Here is a 27901-nt window from a genome sequence, read left to right on the forward strand (position 1 = left end):
GTTTAACATTTCAAATTTATTAATAATGTATCACTCAATACTTCTAACATGTAATTAATGGATCATTATAAATAGTCAGAATTGAATCCTCCTCTTCGTATAGTTCAAAGAATTGAAGAATTTCAATGGCAGCTGCCGCGCAAAGACCGGAAGAAGTGCAGGTTCAAAGAATCGATGGGTTGGTAGGGAAGGAACGATTTTCCGCAATTGAGTCCGTCAATGTTCCCGCCGTAAGTCCTTCCCCCTTCGTTCTTCAATTTACCCACCATTGAATTGATCGTCTTCATGATTAATTGTGATGTTTTCTTGAAAATTTCTCTCCTGATTGCGTGTCTCTGCTTGCTGCAGCTTTTCGTTGGCGCTGTCAAAGGTTGGGCTGCTAGTTCCTTGTGGGAACCCCGTGCTGGTGGGCTAGATTACTTGCAGGTATTTGTTCACCTCCTTGAATTATGCTGTTCTTGTTTGTTTATCTCTGTTTTAGTGAATATCATGAAATCTCTTTTCATTGATTACATTCCTTGGGTTATGGTTCCGATGACTATGCGACTGTTTCTGTGAAGGATATGAACACACCTGTTTGATCGTCTTCGTTTGATGCCAAAAAAACTTTTTTCTGAGAAAGATTGACACTAAATTTGATTATTACCTCAAACCCGGACATTTATTGAACTGATGTAAATAGAGTGGAAATATGCGTTTCATATTTTTTAAATATCATATCTCTCATTTTATCATAGTGTTAAAGAACCAGGTTGAGATCAGCTTGGAGTAGAAAATTTGGTCGTTCTGAAAATCTTTATCCGTGAGATAATCTCCTGAGAAAAATAATCATAAAAGTGAAAATGTACCAATAAGAATCGTATCAAAATGCGCTTACAGCTGAGTTAAGGAAAAGGGAGTTTGGCAAAAACCTTAGTCTAGGTCTCTATCAAGGGAAGGATTTTGTGGAAGAGATAAAACAGTAGTACAACATGCCATAATGGCTCCATTCCAATGCATCTCCTTACCTAATCTTTTTAGGAGAGTTCTACACCTATATAAAGGGACGCCATCGCACTTGAAAATGACCAGGATACTCCTGGCGTGGGTTTGGTAATTTTGAAAGATACGATGGGGAGAAGCACATGTTTTTTATGCCTGAAAACCTTTTCTTAGGATCTGGTACTTCTCTAAAACTTGTCCAATGTAAGGGGTACACGGATATAATAGGTCAGACATGAATATTTTGCATAGCATACGTTATGAACACAATTTTTCTTTTTACCTCATTTTAAACAACTGCGCGAGAGTGCACAATTAACCTTTATTTGTGTGTGGTATTGCAATGTGTAACCACGTGTATATTTAAGGTAGATATAATGGAAAAAAACTTACCCTGTTTTAGTCCAAAGTGATGTCCTCATAATCTCCGTCTAATCTCCCAAAACGTCACACCTCTTCTTTGGAGTCATTAATGTCTTCTTTCATGGATTGTATTCATACTTTGATATCAATATAAACTAGTTTCTTGTTTAGCCTATATCTCAGGCCTTTCTCCAATTAATAATTGATATTGAGTAAGAAGAAACTGCAAACATTATCTAATGTTATACTTGATTTAATTGGGTTAATGATTGATGTTGCAGAGAAAAGTGGGTTCTGAAACTGTGGATGCTATGCTTTCTAGATCTGGATCTGTCTTTTATGGATATCTTGGAGGCCATGAGCCAGTAAGACACAGCTGAATATTTTGGAAGGGATAATGCATATGAACGTAATTAGACAATTGCTTGAACATGATGAGTTCAACTTACTGCAGACTCCGTTGTCATTTTCTGAGTTTATTGAACTTTGTCGACGAAATTTGCAACTGAGTGAGCAAGATGATCGAACTGGTGCGGGAGAACTCAAAGAAGTCTCATCAACTACAAATGATGATAATGTCTATCTTGCTCAGGTAGTAACATGTTTAAAGTAGCTCATTTTCTCTCTGTAAGGTTTGTGTTCAGCACTAACTTTCCATTATTCAGTGGATATTCTTCCTCGTGACCCAAGTGACTAAAATATTTGTACGAATGGGTCTGTCTTTCTGTTGACATGATTCTTTTTCTCGTAGATTCCAATTATGTCTGCTGAAAATGACAAAAAATCAGTTTTAATTAAGCTGATTGATGATATTGAGATGGTAAGATGAAATTCATACATTTCTACTTGTGTTTCCTTTCCTTCGGCTCTAAAGAGAGTTATCTTTGGATTCATGCAACTCTAATTTTAAATTTATGCAGCCTATCTTTCTTGATGGTAAAGAACTGGTATCTATCAATCTTTGGATGAGTAACGTGCGTTCGAGATCAAGTATTCACTATGATCCGCACCATAATATTTTATGTGTTGTTTCTGGCCGTAAACAAGGTATTTCTAGTTATGTTTTCATCATGTATTGTCATAATGATCATATTCAATTGTTGCAACATCTTTATGTATATATGTATATTTTTTTATGGTCTGATAGGCCTAAGAGTTGTCGCAATTTAGATCAAAAGATCCAGACAATTTGAATGCGTTTCACAAGGCCACAATGCAATATCCCAGTCTAAGGATCAATTGGACTTTATGGATCTCAAAAGAGCGCTATTACAAAAATGTTCAATTGATAAAACTGGACAGTGCATTTTGAAAGAAAGACTAGGAAATATATAAATGAACAATGCACCATTTTGAAAGAAAGACTAGGAAATATATAACTGGCTGTTGCTTAGTTATTCAGCATGCCCGTCTTGTTACAAGGCCTAAAAAATGCTTGACACGTTAGCCTGGAGATATCTGCGTCTTGGAAAGTACTGAATATTTCTTTTAATAAGATAAGGGGGACCACCCGAAACTGCTGATCCACCTGATGCTATTACACTTTATAAAAAATCCACACACTGATGCTATTTGGTCCTCCATTAACCCCGCTACAAACCAGTAGGACATTAGCGTATTCATATCGTGGATGACACTATCCATTAAGACCGTCCTCCCCCTAAACACCACCTCATTGTGATGCAGGCAGATTGCCCATAGCACTGCGAGGAGTCTCCCCCAGTCCATCTTGGGCCAGTATCTGCCGTCCCTGACAGAGTCCCGGAAGGTCTCATCAGAAGAGACATCCAACCTTGAAATATGCTGAGATGTCCATACTCCCTTGGTGAACTGATATGTGAAGAAGTGAGAATATTCTGCTGAGGCCGTTGGGAACAGTACTTTCTAAAAAAGGTGTGTCACCAGTTGCTGCCGTCTCAACAGCCGACTGAAGATCCACAACTTGAGAAGGACTTTCTGTTTCCACATCAGTGTGCAGGTGGCATTGAATACATCTGCTCCTTGAAAGTACTGAATATATGTCATCTGAATAATCTTTTGATTATTTTTTTCCAGGATAAAATATTGATCAATCTCAATATGCTTCATTCCACGGGCTGTGTGCGATATCAATTGCAGCCTTACTATCACATTTGAGAACTTTATCCATCATGTAAAATCTTGAGATCATCGAGGATGGCTTTGATCGAGAATGTTTCACAGATCCCTTGTGCTACAGTTTTGAACTCAGCTTCAATATTTTACCGTGTAACATTTTTTATTCCCACTTCTTCCAGTGATGAGTTTTCCTTCCACAACAAGGTACTACCCTGAGTTGATCTTTGATTGAATGTGGATCCTGATATGGATCCCGGGGAAAAAATTCGCAACAAAAACCCAAGGAGAATGTATATACAATGATCCAATCCAAGAAGTCTTCAACTGGAGATACAAGAGGACCGTAGACACTCAGAGGAATGAGAAGAAAAGAGAAGGGAGAAAAGAAGAAGTAGACTGTTGTGGAGGATCTTCAGCCGCATCAGCCGTCCTCTCTTGCTTCTGGTCGGAGAATCTCTCGCCCAGCCTGCGTCTTGAGAATAATTGAATCTCTGTGTAATGCTTGAGGACTGGAGTTTGTTTATATAGTCTATTTCCTGCCCAGACTCCACTTTAGGAATATATGCCTGTCTGTTTTTACCTCCTTGGTCGTTTCTTTTAGATTCTTGTGAGGTTTGTAACAGATCCTCTAGGTAATCAGCATCAGTACACATCTTTGCTGTAGGAAAGATTGGGAATTGGGATTCAAACTTCAACTTGATCCTTCTTCTTGGCTTTTCCCTTAGGGGACAACTAAAGGTATTTAAAAAAACACAGCTCCTGAAAGTGTGCTGCCAACAGACCCTTGGTGAATACATCTGTTCACTGATGTGACGATGGAATATACAGAGTCCGGACTTGTTTGGTGTCCAGCTTCTCTTTAATCAAGTGATGCCCACTTCAATATGCTTGGTGAGATCTTGCTGTCCTGGGTTACAATTCAAATCTCAGACTTATTTTCACTAAAAATTTGGACTGGAAGCTTGATCCACACATACAATGGGCCAGATTCCGGCACTCTGTGTCCACACTTGAATAGGCCACTAAATTTTGCTTCTCCCTGTGCCACACAATCAGACTACCACCCAGGAAGGTGCAAAATCCAGTTGTTGAATGGCAACCAATCTGGAGCCCAGCATAATTTGTCAGTGTAGACTTCTAAATGTAAACCACCTCGCCAACATAACCGTTGAGATAGAAAAGGACTTGGTTGGTCGCATGCATATGCCATTCTCATGGAGCATGCATGAACTAGCAGAGAACACCCGTGGTATATGCATTATCAGAGTGCCTATGGTTGAGATGGATGAGCTTTCCAACAAATTTCTGATACTATTTGGTCAAATGATTCCTTGTTTTCATTTCTGAGGATAATTAATTATTGGCCCCAACAAATGCAGGGCTAGTCTGTGAGTCTTCTTTCCCAGTGACATGAAGGAGCTCATGGATGTTCTTCCTTTGGCATAAAAAGATGCCAGTAAATAAGTAGGCCAGCTGAGACATAAAAAGATTCCTTTGGCATAAAAAGATTCCTTCTTAGCCCAGGAAGTATGCCAGGGTTCTAGGTGCTCGATGTCGATCTCACTGGGAGATAGTTGGCCAGCTGAGACATAACGGAAGAGTCATTCCCTGCTAGAATAACATCATATAGGCACATAAGCAGGTTAGTGTTTACCATGGATGGGCAATGACAATAAAACAGGCTGTGATCCCCATTGTACCGAGAATACCCAAACAGCTTCTTGGAAGAGGTAAAGTGGCCAAAACAAGCCCAAGGAGACTGGTTTAACCCAAGAGATCTTTCGTCTGGTTGCAAACCAAGGGCTGAGAACAGGACTCAAGAAGGAATGTTGTTGAGGAGATGAAGAGGCTACAGTTAGTTTCAAAGATATGCTCGAATTTTTGTTTTGCCTTCTCATTTCGCTTTGGTATATAAGTGCAGGCAGTCTCTTGAATATTGTGGTGAATACAGATAAGATCAGAGAGGTGGGAATTGATGTAGTGTCAAGCAGTGAAAGCGTCTAATAGGGGTGGAAAATGGAGTCTGAACAAGAGAATAGAAATTAAGGAGAGCCTGAGAAAGATCAGATTCATGCTTAAGAAAGAGACCCAAGTGAAACAAATAGCATTATATGCAAAAGTGGCTGACCACTACGCAGCCCAAGTGCTAGAAATGGGAGCCAGACCCCAAATGTCACTGTTAGTGAGATCGAAGGGGAGGTGCTGCAGGAAGCATAAGTAGAAGAGGGATGAATCATGCGATGATATATTTTTTTTGGACTATTACAAGGGATGAACACCCGATGAATCGGTCAACTTCCCATTTGAGCCATAGAGGCCCTATACCATCCTTCCAGTCATCTTCAATATCTCCTTTGACCTCCCGTCGCTTGGGAGGACCATGCTGCTATAAATCCTTCTGCTTCATGTATTACTCAGTCTATAGAACACCACCTCGTTTCTATGTTACCAGATGGCCCACAACACCGCTTGAGCTCGGCCACCATCCTTGTTTCCTCTACCTGCGCAATTCTATGCCGAGTCCCAAAAAACCAATTCAGATGTCACCTTCATCCTTAATAGTGGCTGGCCGGCCCAAACCGTGCAAGCAAAGGAGCATTCAAAGAAAAGATGGTTGCAGTCTTCCTCCCCATTCATACATAGCACGCATTGTGACGAAGTATCTGGGTATAGTTTTTTGCGAAAGACTCTTGTCATTAATTTTTTCCTTGCTAGCAGCCATCCAAAAAATTTCGCCTTCAATGGGACTCTTTGGCGCCACATGAACCTGCATGCGCTGACTAATGCCCTGTCTTCCTCTTGCCCCTGTCGGATCATCGTGTAAGCCTTCCGAACTGAGAAGGGGCCATTTATCCACTCCCACCTGTCTTTTTCTCCATCCTCTAGTCGTAACTGTGGTAGGGATTGCTGCATATCTATGAGTTCGGACACTCGCTGGTCAGATAAGGCCCCATGTATGATCGGGTTCCACACGCCCTCCCAGCAGTTACGCACGTGGGCATCTTGATCCTGGGCAAGAGCACACAGTTGAGGGAATATCTCAATAAAAATACCCCATGGCAACCATGCATCTCTCCAATATCGGAATGCTGTCCCATCGCCTAACTTTGCCAAGAAAAAACCTTGTACTCTTGGAAAAACCTGCCTCAGCCCTTGCCAGAACGGGGATGCTTCATGATATGGGTCTGCCATTCTGTCCCATTTCAGTCCCCTACCATAGATGCCACGCAATAAATTGATGATATTTTGCAAGCTGACAAGGTTCACATACAAATTTTTTGATGAAGTCCATGAAAGAGTGATAAGATCCTATACTCCCTAGGGTATCTTGGGCATTTTAGCCCATTAGGGGTGTTTTAATCATTTGATGTTTAGGTTAGACTGCTTCCTTTTTCTATAAATATTTGTAGCCATCCCTTTTGGAGGGCAGTCAAGACTTAAGGTAAAATTGGCCTCTTGGTTCACTATCTCAGTCCTACCTGTCTCGGTCCTGTCCCCTTGACCGTCCAGCGATCCTCTGTCCCCGTGATTGTCTCTCTGATCTTCAACCGACTCCCTTCCAATGCAATCCTTCCCTTTGCCATTCGGTTTTCTTCTTGTCTCCGACAATCCCTGAGCCTGCGATCATCAACCCTTCGCCACATCATCAGGGGGCTCGTCCTTGGTCGATGCCCCCTCTGTTCTACCTTGCTTATCATTCCCGTTTCTACTCTCCTGTCCCGGGAACTCCTACCTTGCCTTGCCATCTTCTCCCCTTCCAATATGAACCTAGGTCGAGGTTCTTATCAGAGAGATAAAGGAACTTCAACTTAAGCATAGAAAATGAAGGATAGCCAAAGCAGTGATGGAGAATCCACAATTAGTACTGAGAAGTGGATGAAGTCATGAGAATCAAGAATGGTTTCCACAGCAAAGTCATGAGAGTCAAGGATGTGGAGATATCCTAGATACCTTTTCATGATTTTTTCTTGTCATGATAATGTTACGACCCCGTGTAACTCCAATATTATAGAACTTAACTAGTCCCACTGTTCTCATGTCTGAGGAAGATAGCAAAAGATAGGGAGGTAGAGGAATAGGGAAGATGTGCGGCAGGGTTGACGACGTCTGGATCGGCCTGGTGAGCTGCCTTTGTGCAGGGGTGGTCGTCTGCAACGAGGGAGATCAGATTGGGACCTTCGAATTGGGGAGGTGCGTAGGCACTTACCAGAGTCAAAAGTGCCGCTCTTCCTCCGCCGGTAGGGTTAAGTAGACTCCGCTAATGGGCCCCCCGGATGTGGGCCTGGGCCGATGTTCGTAGATACGATGTCGGATCGCATCAGATAACAAAGTATTAGGGTTAAATGTAAGATTGGGACCCAAGACCTGGACCAGACAAGAGAGGGCACGAATATGGACAATAAGCCGTGGGTAATGAAGGATGTGTGAGAGAGGTACATGGAGGGAGGTGGACATTGCTGACACCTGCTGTGGTACCTTAATCAGCCAGGGTGGTATGGACTTTATCACTGCTGGGAGAGGAATCATAAGAGCCAAAATGGCAGGAATTGGGTTTCATGTGTAGGGTTGCACCAAATTCAACAATCCATGATGTCGAACTGAAAGAGATTCAAGGAAGGCGGTGTGTAGTGGATTCATACCTCCATGAGCGTAGGAAGTAGGACCCAACACAGTGAAGTTGAGTAGGCGTTGAATCCCCTTCAATCTTGCCCTGTCTCAAATAAACCTTAGAGGTAGAAAGGTCCAGAGAAGGTGAGGTGCAGTTAATGGAAAGGGTGGCATCTGAGTAGTAGGGTCAATAGTAGAGGATTCGTGTGGGGGAAGAGAAACTGACAGTGTGCCAGGCAATAGCAGTAGTAGGACCCTGATGAGTGGCCTCATTTTATGATTTGTATCATGTCCCATTGTGTTGCTCCCATTGCTTTCTGTATAAATACTTCCTTGAACCAAGGTTTCCCTACAACCTCTGTTCACCTTCCTCTAAACCAAACAGAGGCTAAGCTCTTCACACCCTGCATTACGCCGACCAGCAACGCCTCTCATCTTTTGAATATGACCTCTTTGCAGTGCACCCATATTGCCAAGAGCGCAGCGCCCTGTTGTTCCCATAACTACCGTCTCGGGGAACTCCATATCATAGAGAATCCCAAGCCTCTTCTGTGAAACATCCAACCCCATCATAGACTAAGGGTCTTTAGCTTCCATACGACTCAGCATGCGTTGATGGTTGACGGTTCCCCGTCAGCTTGTCTTTGCCTGATCTGTACTTATGCAACCCTGACAAAGAAGGGTATGCCTGACCACATCTGCACATCTTGTGCCACGACCTCAGGTCACAGATGTTGCACGGCCGGTTGGATCTTCTGATGATCCTCCACCCTTTGTGCTGACAAGTTCCCATGAAGAATGGGTTCCACGTGACTTCCCAAGAGTCCGTAACCTTTCCATGGGCATCCTTGTAAGGGAAAACACCTGGGGGAACTCTGCAAACAAGGGGATCTGAGCTGACCAGTTGTCCAGCCAATAGTGGACAATGGTCCCTCATCCAGGTTGGCTGCAAAAAATTCTCTTACTTAAGGAAAAACTTGCCTCAGGCCTTGCCAGAATGCAAATGCTCCTCTGCTCAAAACGGCACACCGCTCCCAGTCCACCCATGGTCTTTAGTAGTCTATCAAGACCTCAATAGCCATATCCTCCCCTCCAGTTCACCCACTTGGCTAAAAGGGCAAGGTTCATGTCATCTATCTGTACCACTCCTTCCCCCTTCTGTTCACTTTTGCATCTTCTTATCTCTCTATTTGGTCTTTCCTTGTATGTCATTATGATCTTGGGGAACATAATGGTTTTGGGAAATTCTTCAAGATCTTGATCAGGTATGCTCTCTCGGTCTACCACTTAAGAGGGGATTGTATCAGGTTCCCATTCCTTTTTATATAAGAGAGGGACCCCTATCTCCAACATCAACACTACCATATCATGAACGAATGGTATGGATTTACTTAAGTTCTTGTATGTTTTTGACTCAGTTCAATGATTTGGATGAACATTATACGGCACTCCAACTGACAGTTTACTTTTCCTTGAACCTTCTGTCCTTATCCTTGTCAAAGTTTGGATCCGTATGGAAGTTTTATGTTATTGCTGTAAATTTATGAATCCTGAAATTCATTAAGGTTTTTCCTTACAGGTATCCTAAATTCTTGACCGCATGTTTGATGCCTGTATGCCTATATGTCCAGATTTCATGATCTTAATTCAAACCTTTTAGTCTGATGGGAAAGAGCCCTGGACTGTTTTGTGACATATGTTTTGGAATAGTTGTTCTTTTTATCCAAGCGTTTAAAATTTGATGAGCACTTCATCAGTTCCTGTTTTCTGTTTCCTACAATGCATATCTCATTCCCTATTTCAAAATTTAATTTTAATGTGCCTTAATTTTTTTAGTGTTGCTATGGCCACCTTCAGCAGGACGTACTCTTTACCCAATGGCTGTGTATGGAGAAGCCTCGAACCATAGGTATTATTTTCTTTAGCCTTGTAGAAGATTATGGTGATTGCTTCTTTGGTAGCCATGTTTGCAGTAAATTTTGTCGCTGGCAATACGGATGACCATTTAACTTCCTATTTTGGGTTTGTTATGTTTTTCACTTGTTGTAACTTTGATGTGGTAACCATTTTTTCTTGCATCTCTTTCAGTTCCTTGGACATACAAAATCCTGATTTTTCTCGCTATCCAAGGGCAAAAGGCTACATTGAACTCTCACAAAAGGCCATTCTTCATTCTGGAGATGCTCTTTTCATACCTGAAGGATGGTAAAAGAGAAGCTTCTGGAACATTTGGGATCTTTTTAAAATATGAATTCCACGGTGCTCATATTAAATCCCTGAATCATTTGCACAGCTATAAATCCCCCCAAACTTGAACCTCTTCAGCTTGATATTGCTTATGTTTACTGAACGATATTGACAAAGATCCATGATTGAGATGTAATATTCTGATTTGAAATCTAAGAAACCGCCAAATGTGGTAAAGTCACTCAAGTAGACGAAATCCACGAGCAGTGTAGAGGATAAAGAGAGAAGAAGAAAAAATGAGATCCGAGAGTAAGTAAGCATGGGGATGAGGTCCCATCAACTCCAAAGCCATAGCATGAGGACTTGAGGTTCTCCCTGCTCCCCTCCAGTAGCAGACGCAATTTTGAATTCAAGAAAAGCTTTGTCCCCATCCCACTTATTTATAGGCTGGACTTCCATCCTGGCTTCTAATTCAAACCATCATGTGCTTGGGTGACCGCACATGTGCCAGAGTGCCTCTCTCTTACTTAAATGATACATTAGGGGAATAACATCATCATTGACTCACAACCAAGTTTTTGTTTCATACGTGTCCTTTCCAAGCACTTAAAGATGTCATAACTTTTCATTGAGCTAATATTTTTTTGAGTTCAATGAATTAACTTAATATTTTTTATGGTAAGACTTATTGGAAGAGTTGTCTCACTGTACAAGTTGATGGGAAAAGAGGAATAAACTAGGTAATCATTCTTATGGGAACATGAAAAATCTTTCTTAGTGTTTGTGAAAGGAAAATGAAATGACATATCTAAGAGGGACGCATAGGACCAGTGCCATTTTGGTCATTTTTGGGGTTAAGCCAGAGCCTATAAGTACTAGAATTTAGCACGTGAGAAGGGACACAAAAATGTGTGTACTTCTTCTCCTCGTAGTTGTAGTAATCTTACCATCTAGTCTAAGCTCTTTTTCTCTCATTGCCCTGTAATTCCGAGTAAAGAGTATATCAGAAAAAAACTTGCTTCCTTTTTGAAAGGATGAAGAGTATAATAAAGTCTCTATGTAAGGTGGTTTTTAAAAAACATTAACATAAAATAATTCAAATAAATTGAACCCTCATATTAACATAAATTAAGTTTGTGCTGTTTGGGCTTACAACAACTTTTGAAACTCTGGCAGAATAAAATAATTCGGAAGCCAACTCATTCAGCTAGATTTTTTTTATTCTTGTTCAAGAAATCTGATTTGTGAGTTTGAATCTTCTAATTCACTGATCATATTCTGGGACAGGTTTCACCAAGTCGACAGTGATGATTTGACTCTTGCGGTGAATTTCTGGTGGGAGTCACCAATGATGAGCAATATGTTACAACACATGGATGCTTATTACTTGCGGATAATTTCAAATAGGTGGGTTTTTTCTTTGATTTTTTCAGAATAGTCTTTTTTTGGTCGAGCTGACACATTTTTTTTTTGATTTTTGGTATTGACTTGACATTCAATCGTTTCTCCATAGAAAGGCTGATGTCTCAGGAGATGGTGAGAAATCTCCTCACAGCATTTCATTCTTCTATTTTAAATTCCGTTAACATCATGAGATGTCTTTTCTAGCTTTCAGTTTTACATGTGGTTATTGGGTTCCATGGTTGCTATACATTTCATGAATCCTATTCTACTATCTAGAATATTGAGATTCCTCTTCCTCTCTCCTATTCTTCTCCTTCTTCTGCTTGTCACCCACCTTCTCCAATGATGCAATCTTCGGTGTGTCATATCACCTGGGTAATTCTTATCAAGAGACAGGAGGAAAGAGAGGGAGACGAATTGGCTGGGTGAAAGAGAGATAAATAACTGAAAGCAACAGAAGATGGCAAGCCAGGTCAACATGATTCAATATATTTGGTGAGATCTCGAATTCTTGGAGGAGAGGGAGCTATGGCTTCTTGATTCTGGGAGATCTCTCGTCAAATTCTTCTTGGTTCTTGGAGGAGAGGAAGTTATGGCTTCTCAATTCTTGGAGATCTCTTCTGGAATATTTCTTGATTCTTGGAGGAGAGGGAGCAACGGCTTCTCAATTCTTGGAGATCTCTTGATAATTTTTTCTTGATTCTTGGAGGAGAGGGAGCTATGGCATCTTGATTCTGGGAGATTGGCTTGGCGTATTCTTCTTGGTTCTTGGAGGAGAGGGAGTTATGGCTTCTCAATTCTTGGAGATCTCTGGGGGAACTACTTTTTGATTCTTGGAGGAGAGGGAGTTACGGCATCTTGATTATTGGAGATCTCTTGGCGAATATTTCTCGACTAGGCCACTAAAATGGGGAGAAAGAGAAGGCTGCTGCTATAGATGTCTGAAGCACGGACACAGAGCAAGAGAGTGCCGAGGCACATTGGTATGTCGAAGATGCATGGGGACAGGACACGGACAATTCGACTGTCCTAGAGGTTCACGGGAAGTGGACACAGCGACGCCCATCAACCCGGGGAAAGAAGGCCTGGCGGCACACTAACCAGAGGGTAATCAGCACAGGCCAGCCAGGAATATGTCAACCCAACAGATTGCCCACACGGGCTGTCTTGTGGGGGAAGCCTCAGAGGGAACTCTGACAGTGGTAGAGGTATGACGGGGACTTCTTGCAAAATTCCCAACCTTGGTCAATGCAGAGGTCTGGTCTCTTGAGAATGGGGATTTCTTCCTCCGGGGTGCCTCAATGGCAGAATATATTGCAGTGATTGGATGGGAGCAGGAAGTGGAAGGAGGCGCGCAGCTGAAGTGGCGCAAGGTCCACCCAAGAGACGGAGCGGCAAGGGGACATGTTCATTCACATGTCAACGAAGCCAGAGGCATTCCCATGGGATACAGGGTGGAAGAGGCATTGCAGGCTATGGTCAAACCTTTAGGCTCTCTAAAAAATATCATCTTTGACGGTTTGAAGTCAGGCGACCCCAACAAGGTGCAGCTAGAGGTAGAGGGGCCCCACGCATCCACGCTCCCACCTATACTCAACTTTTAGGGCCCAGATGGCACCTTCGAAATTTTGCTTGTTACAATACCACCATCGGCACCGCCATCAGCGGGTAGACAACCAAAGGTTGATGCAAGAGATCAGGAGGAGGAGATCGCGGAAAAAAAGCCGTCAACAGGAAGCTCAAAGGAAGATGTGGCAGCCTCAAGTTGAAGCCAGCCGGACATCACAGTAGAAAGGAAGGAGACCCTGACAGATGGGGGAGTATGTGATGATGTTGACCCAAAGATCACAAGCCAAGGACACCCGTATGTAGATGCACCAACTTCAAGGGGGCCACAACCCGATGAAGGAAGGGAGGGAGGTGAATTTGTGAGATTATTCATGGCGTCAACAGAAAGCGACGGGCCGACAGCTAGAGTGGAGGGAGGCCAAGCAAGTCCAGACATGTTACCCCAGACTCTAGGCACTGCGACAAGGGAGTTGGTTACCAAGATAAGTGATATAAGGGAAGGCCGACGATCACAAACAAGCAGAATAGGCGAGGAAGGTCTCATTTACAAACGTAAGAAGCTTGGCATCCGCCATGAAAAGGGGCTAGTAGCGTGGGTCAAAGCTGGTAAAAGTGGACGTATGATGCTAGCAGCGGAGGGCATGTCAAGGAACAACACCAAAACAAAACGAGTGACGAAGGAGTCAACAGAGACACGAGGGAAAGGTAAGGAGATCATGAACAAGGCCAACAGTGAGGAAGTAGAGAATGACCACCAGCGTAAAGCTAGCGAAGCGGACCGTATTACTAATCCTCGGGCTAAAAGAATAGCGTCAACCCTGGGTCTAAGGTTGACACCAATTGAGACAGGGGCCAAAGATAGTTCATCATGAGATGCATTTCATGGAACGTTCGAGGCCTTCGAGATGAAGGTAGACAGAGGGTGGTGGGGGGCTACTTGCGAGAATGTGGGGCATCAGTGGTATGCTTACAAGAAACTATGTCGGAAAGCTGCAAACCAAGGGACTGGAACGTAGTGGGAAGAGGCTTACTTGAGAGGTTCCTAGTGGTAGATGCAGTTGGGCGATCTGGAAGCGTGGTGATAGCATGGAATGAAACACGGTTTCCAAAAGTGGCCACGTGGAAGGGGCAATTGACTGTAGCAGCGAAGCTAAAGCACTTGCAAGACAATTTTGAGCTGGTCATAGCCTCGGTATGTGGTCCTGTAAATGTCCAACGGCGAATTGAGCTATGGAGGGAGCTTGCCGACCTTGTAAACTCATTCCATGGGTGCACCATGTTGTTTGGTGGGGACTTTCATGTGACACTAGAAGCAAGAGATCGGCCAAATGAAGCTGGAGGGATAGACGCTGATTTGGAAGCCTTCTGGGCCTTCAGTTCGGAGTCATCACTTCAAGAAATAGGGCCCACAGATTGCATTTATACATGGTGAGGCACGTCGGGCCAAAACAGGATGTCGCGCTTTGACAGATTTTTATGCTCAGTTGAGCTCGTGGAAAGGTTCCCACTAGCAGACGTGCGGTCACTTCCGTGCCCGATTTCGGACCACACACCCATTGTGTGGATTGCAAATGAGTTGATCAAGAGGCCGCCATACTTCAATGTAGACAAATTGTGGCTCCAGGAGGCTGGTTTCAAAAAGAAGGTGACGGAAAAGTGGAGGTCACAGCCCAAACTCAGATCATTGACTGAAACGTTGAGTACGAAAATCCTCGGGCTGCGACGTCATCTTGTGGAGTTCCGCAAGCATATAAATATGCAAAGAAAGAAGACCAGAAACGAGGCTTTGAGCAGAATCAAGCAACTAGATGATTTAGAGGACACGGTGCCTAGAAGCAGAGGAAGCTCTCAATAGAAGGAAATGGAGAGGGGTGGTAGCTGTGGAAGATAAGAAACTAGAGACAGCCTGGAGACAAAGGACCAGACAGCTGTGGCTACATGCCGGAGATGCTAACACCAGATTTTTTCATCTAGTTGCAAACGGGAGGCGCAGGTCCAAATATATTGGGAAACTAACAGTGGGAGGCCAAGTCGACGACAGGCCACATGTAGTGGGTCATGCAGTCGCAGATCATTTTCGTGAGCTCTATAAGAAAGGTAGACGCAACCAATGGATGTGGTGCGGAAAGGGAGCTCAGACTTTAGCACACGCACATCAAGCTGTGTTGATTCGGCCTTTTGCGGGAGAAGAAGTAAATGAGGCTATTTTAGGCGTCAACAGTGAAGGGGCGCCAGGCCCAGACGGCCTGCTAGTTTTCTTCTACAAAGAGATTTGGGAGCTGGTGAATCTGATGTGATGTCCACGCTAGACGAGTTTCAACAAGGGTCAGGTAGTATGGAAAATTTAAATAAGCCATATTTGTTCCTACTGCCAAAGCAGATTAGTGCGGAAAGAATTAAGGACTTCACACCAATCACCCTGTCCAACTCCATATACTTAATCGTTGCTAAGGTTCTAGCGAACAGGCTGAGAGAGGTGATCTGGGATCTCGTTGAACCCTCCCAATCAGCATTCATACCAGGTCGCTAACTGGTCGATAGCGTAGTCGCAGCAGGAGAGTTATTAACGGCATGGAAAAGGCATGGAACCAAAGGGTTCATGTGGAAGGTTGATTTTGCTAAGGCGTAGAACACACTAGATTGGGGCTTTCTTTGGGCATCAATGAAATGGAGGGGCTTCCCTAGTGAATGGATCAGGTGGGTGAAAAGATGCATTACATCACATTCCTTTTCAGTGTTGGTGAACGGAAGGCCGAAAGGCGGGTGGATACAATCACAAAAGGGGGTGAGACAACGATGCCCTCATGCACCTCTACTATGCGTGTTAGCTGCGGACAAGCGCCACATGTACGAATCTAGCTTGCGCACATGGCCTCCTAAGGGGATACCAGACACCTAGCTTTCCAGAGGGGATACCGCTATTGCAGTATGCAGATGACATCACCTTTTTTATAGAAGGCTGAGAGGAAGAAGCAAAAAATCTTTCCACAGTGCTCAACTTGTTCGCAGATTTCTCGGGTCTGCAAATCAATCGAGCCAAGTCAGCTTTCGTGAGCAGTGGGCTATCTCAGGAGGAGGAGACGCAATGTGCTGGGGCACTAGGTACACCAATCAACAGTCTTCCTACGCGATATTTGAGCTTGCCATTGACCAATGGGAGGTTGCCAAAAGCAGACTGGCAAATGGAGACAGAGAAAGTTGAAAGACGTCTAGAAGGTTGGAAAGCCAAGATTCTGTCTAGGGGGGCCGGTTGGTTCTACTGAAGTCAGTGCTGTCAGCAATCCCCATTTTCTCTCTCCACTTTCAAAATGCCAATTGGCATTAGTTAAAGATTAGAAAGCCTGATGAGACGATTCTTTTGGAAAGGCGCAAAATCAGACCACAAGCGACGTTTGGCATTGGTGGCATGGGACATGGACTGTAGACCCACCAGTCAAGGAGGGCTATGAGTTTTGCACTTACCAAGTATGAACACGGCATTACTAACTAAATGGGTGACAAGGCTCATGCAACCCAGTGAGGACCTCGTCATCCAGATGTTGCAGGATAGCTACGGTCAGGGTTTGAATTGGGAGGCTAAAACAACCCCAATCAAAGGGGCGTCACCATTCTGGCAAGGCCTTCGCTTAATTTTCTCCCAAGTTCATGAGTTTTACTCAGCCAGGCTAGGAGATGGCGCTATATTTCGCTTTTGGGTAGACAAATGGGCGCCATGCGGCCCCCTTTGTGATACATATCCGCGGTTATATGCGCTTGCCAGAAATCCTGACGCCATAGTGGGTGAATATTGGGACAACATTTGGAACCCGGTAATTGACGGCGCTTTGTCAGACCAAAGGGTAACTGAATTTATGGACATGCAGCAGGCCTTGCATCATATCCGACCATGTTTAGCATCAAAGGACAGTTGAGTTTGGAATAATGCCCCCTTTTCAGTCAAAGAAGTCTATACAAGGATCCGCCAAGGGAATGAGGACCAAATGACCATATCGACGTGCCAAGCTATATGGCGCCTAAAAAGCCCCCCTAAAGGTAACGATCTTCGATTGGCTACTGTACCACAAGAGACTGGTGACTCGTGCCTTCCTGAAACGGTTGTACCCAGAGATACCGATGATTTGTATCTTTTGCATGCAAGGAGAAGACGACTGTGACCATCTGTTCTTTGCATGCCCTTTTACACGCTCAACTTGGGCTACTCAGACACATCTGGGACTCAATATGACATCAGCGGAGGCCTTTTGGCAATCCATGCAAATAGATGGAAATAGACGAAAAGAGGAAAAGGGCTGCGCACTGACGGTGCTCTGGGGAATATGGCTACATCGAAACGATGTGGTTTTCAGGGGAAGGCAGGCCTCACTGGATGGACTCACCCATGAGGTCGACAACCTCATTGTGACATGGTTCCCTCGAAGGGGGAATAGAGAGAGGAGTGGTTAAGCATGTATCACACGGGCTCTAGGGCCCATGTACTTCTTGGGTAGTTACCGATTCGTTTGGTGACTGCTTTTTATTTGTTTAAAAAAAAAACTATCCAGAATATTGAGGTTGGTGTGATACAGGTGTAGGGTTAGCGCTATGTTAGGGATACTAATATCATTATTGTGTTTATGTTTTGTGTGCCTTTGATAAGCCAGGGAGCACTAATATAACCCCAAAGAGAAGTTCAACGATATATCTCCAATGTCCAATGGATATAGTGATACAAGCCAAATCAGGAAATATACACGGAAACAGCATAAGGGAAGGCTCGTTTAGCTATGCTACTAAAATTATATATGATCAATGATATTAAATAAGAGGGAGCATCCTTAAGAACGGGAAGGAGAGTTGGAGTTTTGTTGACAGTTGAGGAGATTCTCCAAGACTGAGGAGGAAGACCGATTCTGTTGATCTCCACGAGGGAGACCAGCCGATCCAGCCACGTCTGGAGTCTATCACTGTTCTTGGTCTTCTTCTCTTTGTCCTTTCCCCATCTTTCACCCTTTGGGGTTAATGAACTGGTCTTTTGTTGAGAAGTAGGTTTATCTTTTTCTTGTGGCTACTATCCCTATTTTTCTCGTTTCCTGTGACTACATATTGATATGAGGGTGCCTATTGTATCATATTGATGGACTTAAGGGAGAGTTGGCTCATTTAGGTTTGTTACGGGTTTTATGCAAAATTTGATGTCATCTTCTCTTTCGTTGAGGTAGATGAATTAGAGTGGGAAAGATCGATCTTGCCTTAAAGTGATGTATTGCTGTGGAGGTTATCCTTTTACAATAGATGTCATTTGTAACTCAATGTCTTTTGACTTTCGACTTTTCACTTTCAATACTGTCAGTTCTTGGTGGCTTTCCAAATGGCGCTTAACAAATACATAACAGATAAGTGTTTAAATAAATATAAAAACTGGCAAACAAGGTTTAAAAATAAAGAAGAGGCATTGGCCAACACATACCATAATAATCCACAGTTTTTACCATAACTCTCTTGTACTTTGCACGCACTTTTTTCTCATCCAAATAATATTTTATTTCTCTTGAATTGTTGGAAGTTTAACAGATGTCCATACATTAGTCTTGCTTCTTGGGATTTTTCATGCACAAATAGTACAGCCTTGGGCTCTGACCACTTTCTTTCCCTGTTATATTCTCTTCTGGATTTTGAGCCATAAATATCTTTGGGATATATTTTCACCTTTTTATTAATTTTCCCACTAGGCATCTTAATCCAGCGTCCTTCAGAACTGCCCAAATGTTGATTTTCTTTTTATTTTTCTTACTAGCGGAACCTTATAAGTTCTGGGATGGAAGATGCATCAGAAGAAACAACAGAAAGCTTCCAACCGGCCTCCAAAGGTAGCTTCTTCTTACAATCTTCTGTTTACATGAAAAATTATTGTCATTCATTTAAAGCAGGATGCTTCCCCCCGCAATCACTTGTTCAATAAGGTGAACGCAAAATTATTATGGTTAAATGGGCAAATAGTTTGAGCTATCTTACCTTGCCACATGTTTTCTTTTTAAAAAAGAGGGAAGATCACTTGAAAGTGATGATCAGCCTGAAATTAATGATAGGTAAATTAATGTGTAATACACTACCTAGATGGTCTTCTCTCCATTCATCCCTCCCTATGGAACCAAGATGTAATGAGGCTCTCCACATCATGGAGGATGCCGTTTGTTGAGACAGCCTTTCCCATGTACACCATCTTGTTGTGATGCAACCATATCGCCCATAACACTGCAAGGACCCTTCCCTAATTCGTACGTCCCTTGCACACACTTTCTAGGACTGAGCCCCAGCATGACTCAATGGAAATCATGCACATCCCTGTGAGCTTTTTCCGCCTCCACGTTGCCTGTGCAAATGGACACTAAAAGAAACGATAAGAGCAATCTTCATCTCCCATTGTACACGTGATGCATTCCGATTGTATATCTAATAACATGTACTTTGATAGATTCTATGCCAAGAAATACAAAAGAAGAAGCAAGAATAGAGGAGGTCGACGTCTCGCTGACTAGCTGCGTTGACCACGGGGTGGACATAATAAAGCGGGAGAAGTAACTCCCCTATAAATAAGATGGCAGTTCAGGTATGAGGGCATGAATATTCTTTTCTTGGAGTTAGCTCGACGGTTATTGTGGGGAAGGCCGAGGCAGCAGGAGGAGTCCCGGACGACGGTTGATCGGAGGGAGTAGCTCGATTCATCGGGCCGCCCGTGGAGCTTACAGAGCGAGCTGGAGGACTGCTGATCACGAAAGGCGTTATCACAGGGATCTTGCAAGACTCGGAAGGAGCATCTCCACGGGAGGGAGGGCCGTCCAGATCTGCGTAGATCTGTATTGTCACCGTATCATGGAGTTGTATGTTTGATCGAACGGCAAGATTGGGAAATATATTGGAATTGAACATTGATACTTTTCATCGTATCACGCTCCAGAAGGTTCTAGTCGTAATGTGTTTCCTCATCAATAGCCATCTGAAAAAATCATTACTTTTATGGGAACCTTTTGCTTCCAAAGCAGTGATGATAGGCTCATCCTCTGTAGGGCCTGCTTGAATTTTTTTGTCTGCTTCCTGTACCAAGAAGGTTGTGCCTTTCCAACCCCAACTATTGCTTGAACTATTAAACGGTTTTAAGTGTAATAAAAACTTCTGCATCTTCTGCAGTTCGTCTACCCTCTGGTCTGAAAGGGTGCCCACCAAAGTTGGGTTCCTTCCCAGATGCCATCGGCAATGGTTATTGCCTGCGGGAAAGACAATGCGAATGATTCAAAACCCAGAAAATCGCCTTTATATACCTCTTCTCCCCTCCCCCTCTGTTTTCTTGCTCTCCATCTCTCTATCACTAGTTTTCTCAGTCTCCATATCTTCATTTTCTCTCAGTCTCCATCCCTCAAGTTTTCATTTATGGAGGCTGGAATGGAGCCCCCATCAAAGGTGCCGCCATTTGAGACACTGGGCGAACTTCTTCGTCATGCTGAAGAGGCAGATGAAACGTACGGGGATGAGAAGAGGATGATCCAATCCATCAAATCAAAAGTCGACGTGCTCATGAGAAGGATCGGCTCGCAAGGTGTAGACTCGGAAAAGTTGTTTGACACACTAGCGGATTCCACAAGTCGGGTGGTGGAGAGCGCACCTGATCACTCAGATGACTCCCTTTCTCTTAACCTCACTCAGATGACACAAGATGATGGCAAAGTAGTCATCAATCATTTTTCTATGATTAGGATAACGACGACAATGATTAAATTGTCTGTCTCTGAAATTGCTCTTGATGACCACTGACAATGGTGGTTTTGGATTTCCATGACAATTTTGGGTATTGTTCAGAAAAATCTAGTCTTGAACAATGGCCATTATTAGGTCCGTCATAGGTCTAAGAAATATAAGTGTTGGTAAGCTTACAAGCTTATCTTTTATTTTATTTTCTTTATATTCATTTATTTGGTGACAAAGTTTTCCTTGGTAATGACAATGAGCTGATTTCTGCATATGCTTGTGTTTTTCAGTTAAAACTCTTTCAACAGCAGACAACAACCGGGATAAAAGAGATAGTGAAAATAAAGGGCTATCTCTGGAACATTTGGAACCCATGGAACTCCAAGCTCTGAATGAAGTTCTTTCATTAGTTTATGAAGGAGTGAATGTTTCAGGATGCAATGAATCTATGCAGGGTCCTCCCATTTCTCCAGAAGATAACTCCAAAAATGTCTGCCCTGTTACAACCATAGACGATCCAGTTGCCCATGCTCTTTACAAAATGAAGATCTGTGTGCTCCGTAAGGTTTTTCTAGCAATGGCGGTAAGTCTCTCTCATGTAACAAAAGGTGGCCGGAAGAAATTTTTATTTTCAATGGAGAAAAGTTTCAGGTCATGCAGATAGATTTCTGTTGAAATATGGAAAATGTATCATCCTATGCTTTTGGTTGTCCCCGTGAAAAATCGATGTTCTTGAGCGTTGTAGCTCTAAATTGTGGGAAATCCCCTACTTTTTCTCCTTGAAAAAATGGAATATTCCCAAAAGACCCCCTCCAACATCACATTGGCCACCCTAGGAGGGAGTAGGGGTAATCAGATTAGGGAGGGGTTGACCGTGTAAGAGGAAAGTTTAGCTGTCTTCACATGTAGCGTTGGGTGGTTACTGCTCTATCGGGTGACCGCCTTAAATCACTTTTCTTTTTTTGAATTAAAAGAGGGAAGACCACCCGGAACTCGGTGGTCAACCCGGAAATATTATTAACATATGTGATCGTGACATAGTACATGCCCGGCCCTCTGGGTCTCTTGTCCCCCCGTTATGTCCTACCGAACCAGTAGGATATACATCTCCCTATATCATGTAGCACCAATTCCAGCGACGCAGCTTTCCGATTGAATACCACCTCGTTGCGGTAGAGCCACAACGTCCAAAGCACCTCAAGAACCTTTCCCCAGCTCATCGGTCCGCTACCCGCCCTCCTCCTTAGGGACTTCCAGCATGCTTCATCTGACGTCACATCCACTCCTCTCAACTGCTGTGCTCTCCAAATGGCCTGCGCAAAATGACACAAAAAAAAAGGTGAGAACAATCTTCCTCTCCAAGGTCGCACGTGTCTGGGATCATGCGCATTCGGAGAGTATGTGTCATAATTCGATGCCTAATAAGCATCCACCCAAAAATTCTGACTTTCAAAGGTACCTTCTGTTTCCATAGGCATTTACATGTGTGTATAAAGTCTGCATCTTCTGTTGTACTCCCCCGGATCTGTTTATACGTCTCTTGAACAGACCACTGAGCTCCCCTCCATACCCAACTGTCCCTTTTTCCATCCACGGGCCTTAGGCCCGCTATTTTCTATTGCATATTCAAGAGATTTTCCACTCTCTGATTAGATAGAGCATCCTGCAAGCGTGGATACCATGTGCCATCCCAACAGTCTCTCACCAAGGCTTGTGGGCTTCTAGCCAATGCGAATCGTTGGGGGAAAGCTTCCTGCATCGGACCTCCTGTGGACCAGTCATCCGGCCAGTAGCGAAAATACGCTCCATCCCCCAATTTGGGTATAAATACTTGGCTTTGCTGGAAAACTTGGCCCAATCCCTGCCAAAAGCCGGAGCCCCTCAGATTGGCCTCGATCGCAGCTCCCAATTCAAACTCGTGCCATACATATCTCATAGCACTTTCGTGACCATGTCCTCCTCCGGGCCCATAATCTTGGCCACCCATTTAGTTAGCAGTGCCACATTCATGGATTGCAGATGTGGTACTCCTAATACGTCATATTCAACTGGTCTGCACACCACCTCCCATGACACCCTTGCCAATACCCGGCCAGCTGTCGAGCTTGGCCCATTCCAGAAGAAATGCCTCATCAGAGCGTCTAGCCGACGACCAATCCCCTTAGGCAACTTGAAGACTGAGAGGTAGAATATTGGTATTGCCAATAGTACCGACCTCACCAAAATCAGACGTCCCGCTCGTGATAACACCCGACTCTGCCAACCCTTGAGTCGCTTTTCCACCTTCTCGATCATAGAGGACCAATCCTTAGCAGTTAGTCGCCCCCTCTTCGGGGGTAAACCTAGATAGCGCATTGGAAGTGTTCCAATTGGAGTCCCCAGAGCTTCTGCACACTGAACCTCCTCCTCCGGTCTAAGGCCCACTCCCACAAATACGGATTTGGTATGGTTGATCTGTAGGCCGGAGAAGTCCGCGAAGAGGTCTAATAGCGTTCACAGATTTCGGGCTTCCTCCACCAAGCCTTCTATGAAGAATGTGGTGCCATCTGCATACTGAAGTAGCGGAATACCCGTTGGGAAGCTTGTGGATTGAAAGCCCTTTAGCTTGCCCCGTGCGCATATCTTTACCGTGCAGATGGCCACGGCATCCACCGCGAGGATAGACAAGAGCGGGGTCAATGGGCAACCTTGTCTAACCCCTCTTTGAGGTTGGATCCAACCTCCCTCTGGTTTACCATTCACGAGGACCGAAAAAGAATGTGACGTCACACACCTTCGCACCCATTGTATCCATTCCCTCGGAAAGTTCCGCTGTCTCATCTAAACCCACAAAAATTCCCAATCAAGTGTGTCATATGCCTTAGCGAAGTCAACTTTCCACATGAAGCCTTTCCTGCCCTCTCTCTGCCAAGCTGCTATGATTTCCCTTGCAACTATCACGCTGTTGATCAACTGTCATCCCGAGATGAATGCGGATTGAAAAGGTCCCACCAAATCAGCGATCACTTGCCGAAGTCGATTCGCCAGTACTTTGGCCAATATGAGATAGATGGAGTTTGAGAGCGCTATAAGACGAAAATCACCTATGCGAGAAGCCCCTTTGCATTTGGCTAATAGGAAAATATGTGATCTATTTAAGCGCTCCATGCCATAATTGCCATGGCGAAATTCTGTCATCGTGCCCATAACGTCTGCTTCGAGCATATCCCAAAACTCGCTAAAAAAGAAGACCGGGAATCCATCTGGACCTGGTGCTCCTTCTCCATTTAGTCCCTTGATGGCTGCCTTCACTTCCTCCACGGTGAACGGTCTCGTTAGTTCCGCTTGTTGGCTGTCATTCACTTTCGTGGTTCCACTGCCACCCCATTTCCATTTGCTAAGAGATCCCCATTGGGAAAAAATTCGAAAGTGTTCAGCTAGTGCGGTCCCACCTGTAATTTCAGTATTTGGTTGGAACGCCTCCTTCCATTTGCTGCGAGATGAAAAAACCGTGTATTTGCATCCCCTTCCTTCAACCACAGCTGTCGGGATCGTTGTCTCTAGTCCATCTCTACTTTTAGATCCTCCGCTGCTATAGTTTCTCTAAATCTTGTTCTCCGGCACGCCTCCTCTCCGGATAGAGGCCTTGTGTCCTCCTGGCTATTGAGGTGTTTGATCCACTCCAACGCCTCCGAGCGACGTTTGTTTCTTTCCATTTGAATCCTCTTTCGTGTGACTAGCAAGTGTGCTCCGAGTCCCTCCAATTTCGAGGCCAATCTAAATGTGGCTGACCCCTGTATCACCTGAGATGCCCACCATTCTTTTACTTCGTTTTTGAATCCCCCCTCGTGCAACCATGAGTGATCCATCTTGAAGTATGTAGATCGGCCTCGACCTTCTTGGCTCTGCCACTTAATTGGTGTATGGTCGGACAGAGGACGTGGCAGTGCGATGACATCTGCCAGGGGAAATCACTCCAACAGTTCCATGGAACAGAGGAATCTGTCTAAACGCGAGAGTGCTTTTGGGGATTTCGTGCTGTGCCATGGGTAGATACGATTTTGAGGCCCCATTTCCTGAAGACCCACCTCTGATATGAACGTCCAACTTTCATCGGAGCCCTGGAAGACCCCCACGACCGTTAGGACGGTCCGAAACTCATCGGATCTCCTATGGAGAGTTTACGCAACCTCTGTGGTGCCCCTAGTCGTCTTCTAGGTTGGATGGGGACCCCCTTTTGTTCTGCATGGGACTGGTTACCCTCCGCTGCCTCGTCATGCATCTTACTCTGTATCTGTTGCGACATCCTGTCCATGCCTGCCCTTATCAATGAACTGATCCCGGATGTTGTCGGCCCTGTCAGCCCTGGCTGACCGCTTCCTTCTTCTGTTGGTAGCGACGTCGTTGGTGACGCTTGGACGCTACTCTCCTGGGCGCTCAGAGCCTGTGGACGCCACTACAGGACCCATTCCCTATCTGGGCTGACTTTTCTGATCGGCTACCTGTCTTTGCTCCATCTTGCCCTTTGCCTTTGTCTTAATTATTGGTGGGCGATTGCTCCCCTGAGTACTCCACCTGTGTTACCTTCTCTTGTGCTGCAGATAGGGGTCTTTGTTTGCGCGAAGGCGGTGAGCTGAATCTCGCCTCCTGTTCCACTTGCTTATCTTTAAGAGCAGAAGTCCCTTGGTCTCCGTATTGTGCCGCCGAGCTTCCCATGACGCTTGGCGCTGTCGGGGGGAGCCGCTCCCTCAAACTAATCATAGAGTTGCGATGTGGGCTTTTGAATCAGATGTGTCTTGGCAACTGCTTTGATGTTGTGGTTGCCACCTTCAGTAAATCAACGTTTGGGTCCCCAGAGACTATACCTGTGGAAATGATAGACCGTAGACGTCCAACTGACTGCACAGTGGATTCCATCCACTCCCATGTTCGGTACCCCAACAGGACTTCCCGTGCTTCTAGTATGAGGGTTTTATTACCTTCTTCCCAAGCTCCATCTTCGGGAAGGACTCAATGCCACCACACTATTGTGCCCCCATTGAGGTGTTGTACCCATCCACATATTGCAATATATGTTTCCATAGATGCTCCCCTAATAAATAGATACCCTGGATCTAGATTCCAGATTTCTACGACCTTCGTTGCAGGAAATCAATGCCAAAGATCCTGTTTAATCTTCGCTAGATTCGGAGAACCGCTGACTACTTTCCCTATCAGGCAACCACTAAGGTGTGTGGATTCAGGCCCACTTTCCCTTCCCACCGCTGGATAGACTCTCAATCCTTGACAGCGTCCTGAGCTTGCCTTCCCCTTTGGTCTACTCGATGGATCTCGTCTCCTAACTGCCCTTTGGGGGCACGTTGATTGACGGTGCCCTGCTCCTTGGCAACCTCGACAAATGACCGTCTCACGACACTCCCAAGCGAAGTGCCCCCCGCGACAGACATCGAAAAAATCTAAGCTCTCCTTCAAAATTTAGCCTGCCCACATCCGTCCTTGTACGTCCAGCCGCTGGAGTGACGACCCTCCTTCCAACTCTCCTAGTGACTGAGTTCTGGTTCTGGGATTCTCGTGTAAATGTAGTGTTTCTGGATGTAGGACCCCAGCCCATTTGGTTTGTTTCCCGGCTAAAGATACTTCCACTGGGACCACTTGGCGTTCTGCCACAGTTCTCTTAGAACTGTGGGGTTTTACCAATTTTTTCTCCCCAAAAGTTTAGTTCTAGAAATAAAAAATCTTACTTATGCAAGGATCCACGTGTTTATGGAAGATTATGCTGACAAGTGAACAGAAGCTTTTTCCATCGGATAGTGGCTACAAAGTAAAAGATTCAGGTATAGTTTGAGAATAGTGGATATAGCCAGTTGGAATTGGCATTAACTGAAAGTTCATACTACTTGTTGATGGGTTTTTTCAGTACTTTGATCCCGGTTGGTATTTTAGCTTTGTATTTTTTTTCTAATTTTTGTTGGTGCTACATCTGTCGTTTTAGAGTGGCTTTTGTAGTAGGATTGACATGAAACAACTTGAGAGTTCGTACCAAGTGTTTAATATATGATTTTATATACTAATTTGATCTGGATTTGTTTTGATTTTTGTCTTTTGTTTTCTGATTTCTGGTGATGCATCAGCATAACTTCCCCAGAACACTGGAGGCACTTGTTCTTCATTCTCTTTCACCTATTGCGGCAGAAGTCCTCACAACAAAGTTTCACATTTTAGATCTGAAATCATCGAAAGAGGAGCAGTACAAACCTTCTTACGATTTCTGTCTATTTATATCATTTCTTCCGAAAAGCTAACATCATTTATTATCTGTTGCAACAGGAGTGAGTTCTACCAGCAATTTTACAGTGTGTTTGATGACCCATTTGTTGCAATGGATTCGATTCTTAATAAAAAGGAGTCTTTTGCCTTCCAGGTAACTTTTATCCTACATGTCTTTTCGTAATCACATTTAATCTATGTCTTGACACAACACTTATATGTGATGTAAGGTGCAGAGGTAAGTATACCATTAATTTACAGGGGATTAGGGTGCTCTTATTCTTTACCCCGAATTGATTTAATGAAATAAATCTTTATTTCTCATGAAGTCAATTAAGCAGGCGTTCATACCACTTATAATTTCAGATGAAGAGGATAGTGATCTATTTGCTTGTAAAAATAGCCACATGTTTCATTTTCTTGAGTTTTGATGCATGAAATGGAAATTTTCTGCAATATGATGTATGTAGTATGGCTCTTTGTTATTTCTTTAAAAAAATGGCTCTTCATTATGTTATCAAACGTTTCTCATTTAGTATTTCCTTTACTATTGAAGGCTTTTAGGAATGTGCTCAACCAATACTTGGGAGTTGACGTTTCCAAACCCCAGCAATGAACATCCAAGAGGAATCATCTTCCCTTTGCTCATATCCACTTTCTGGGATATCATGTAAAAAACTTGATGCACATTCATTTTTAATGTCTGAGCCACCATATAATAGGAACC

At 44.0% G+C, this 27901-nt stretch overlaps 1 protein-coding gene across 4 annotated transcripts; it reads left to right on the plus strand.

Annotated features, from left to right (window-relative positions):
- The first annotated feature begins 108 nt into the window (after window positions 1-108).
- Window positions 109-27901, plus strand: LOC144706815 (2-oxoglutarate (2OG) and Fe(II)-dependent oxygenase superfamily protein). Of its 4 annotated transcripts, none has more exons than XM_078579878.1 (15): window positions 109-230; window positions 349-426; window positions 1626-1709; window positions 1799-1936; window positions 2096-2164; window positions 2265-2391; window positions 9886-9958; window positions 10138-10254; window positions 11524-11643; window positions 11754-11772; window positions 18983-19055; window positions 21219-21511; window positions 27039-27154; window positions 27235-27328; window positions 27731-27901. In XM_078579878.1, the coding sequence occupies exons 1-15, from the start codon at window positions 126-128 to the stop codon at window positions 27788-27790; spliced, it is 1566 nt and encodes a 521-aa protein (XP_078436004.1). In that variant the 5' UTR covers window positions 109-125; the 3' UTR covers window positions 27791-27901. The 4 variants fall into 4 exon arrangements, with proteins under 4 accessions (XP_078436004.1, XP_078436005.1, XP_078436006.1 ...); XM_078579879.1 differs by having other exon boundaries at window positions 9907-9958; XM_078579880.1 differs by having other exon boundaries at window positions 9910-9958.

Source organism: Wolffia australiana, chromosome 8 (assembly GCF_029677425.1).
Source record: "Wolffia australiana isolate 7733 chromosome 8, ASM2967742v1".
Taxonomy (NCBI): domain Eukaryota; kingdom Viridiplantae; phylum Streptophyta; class Magnoliopsida; order Alismatales; family Araceae; genus Wolffia; species Wolffia australiana.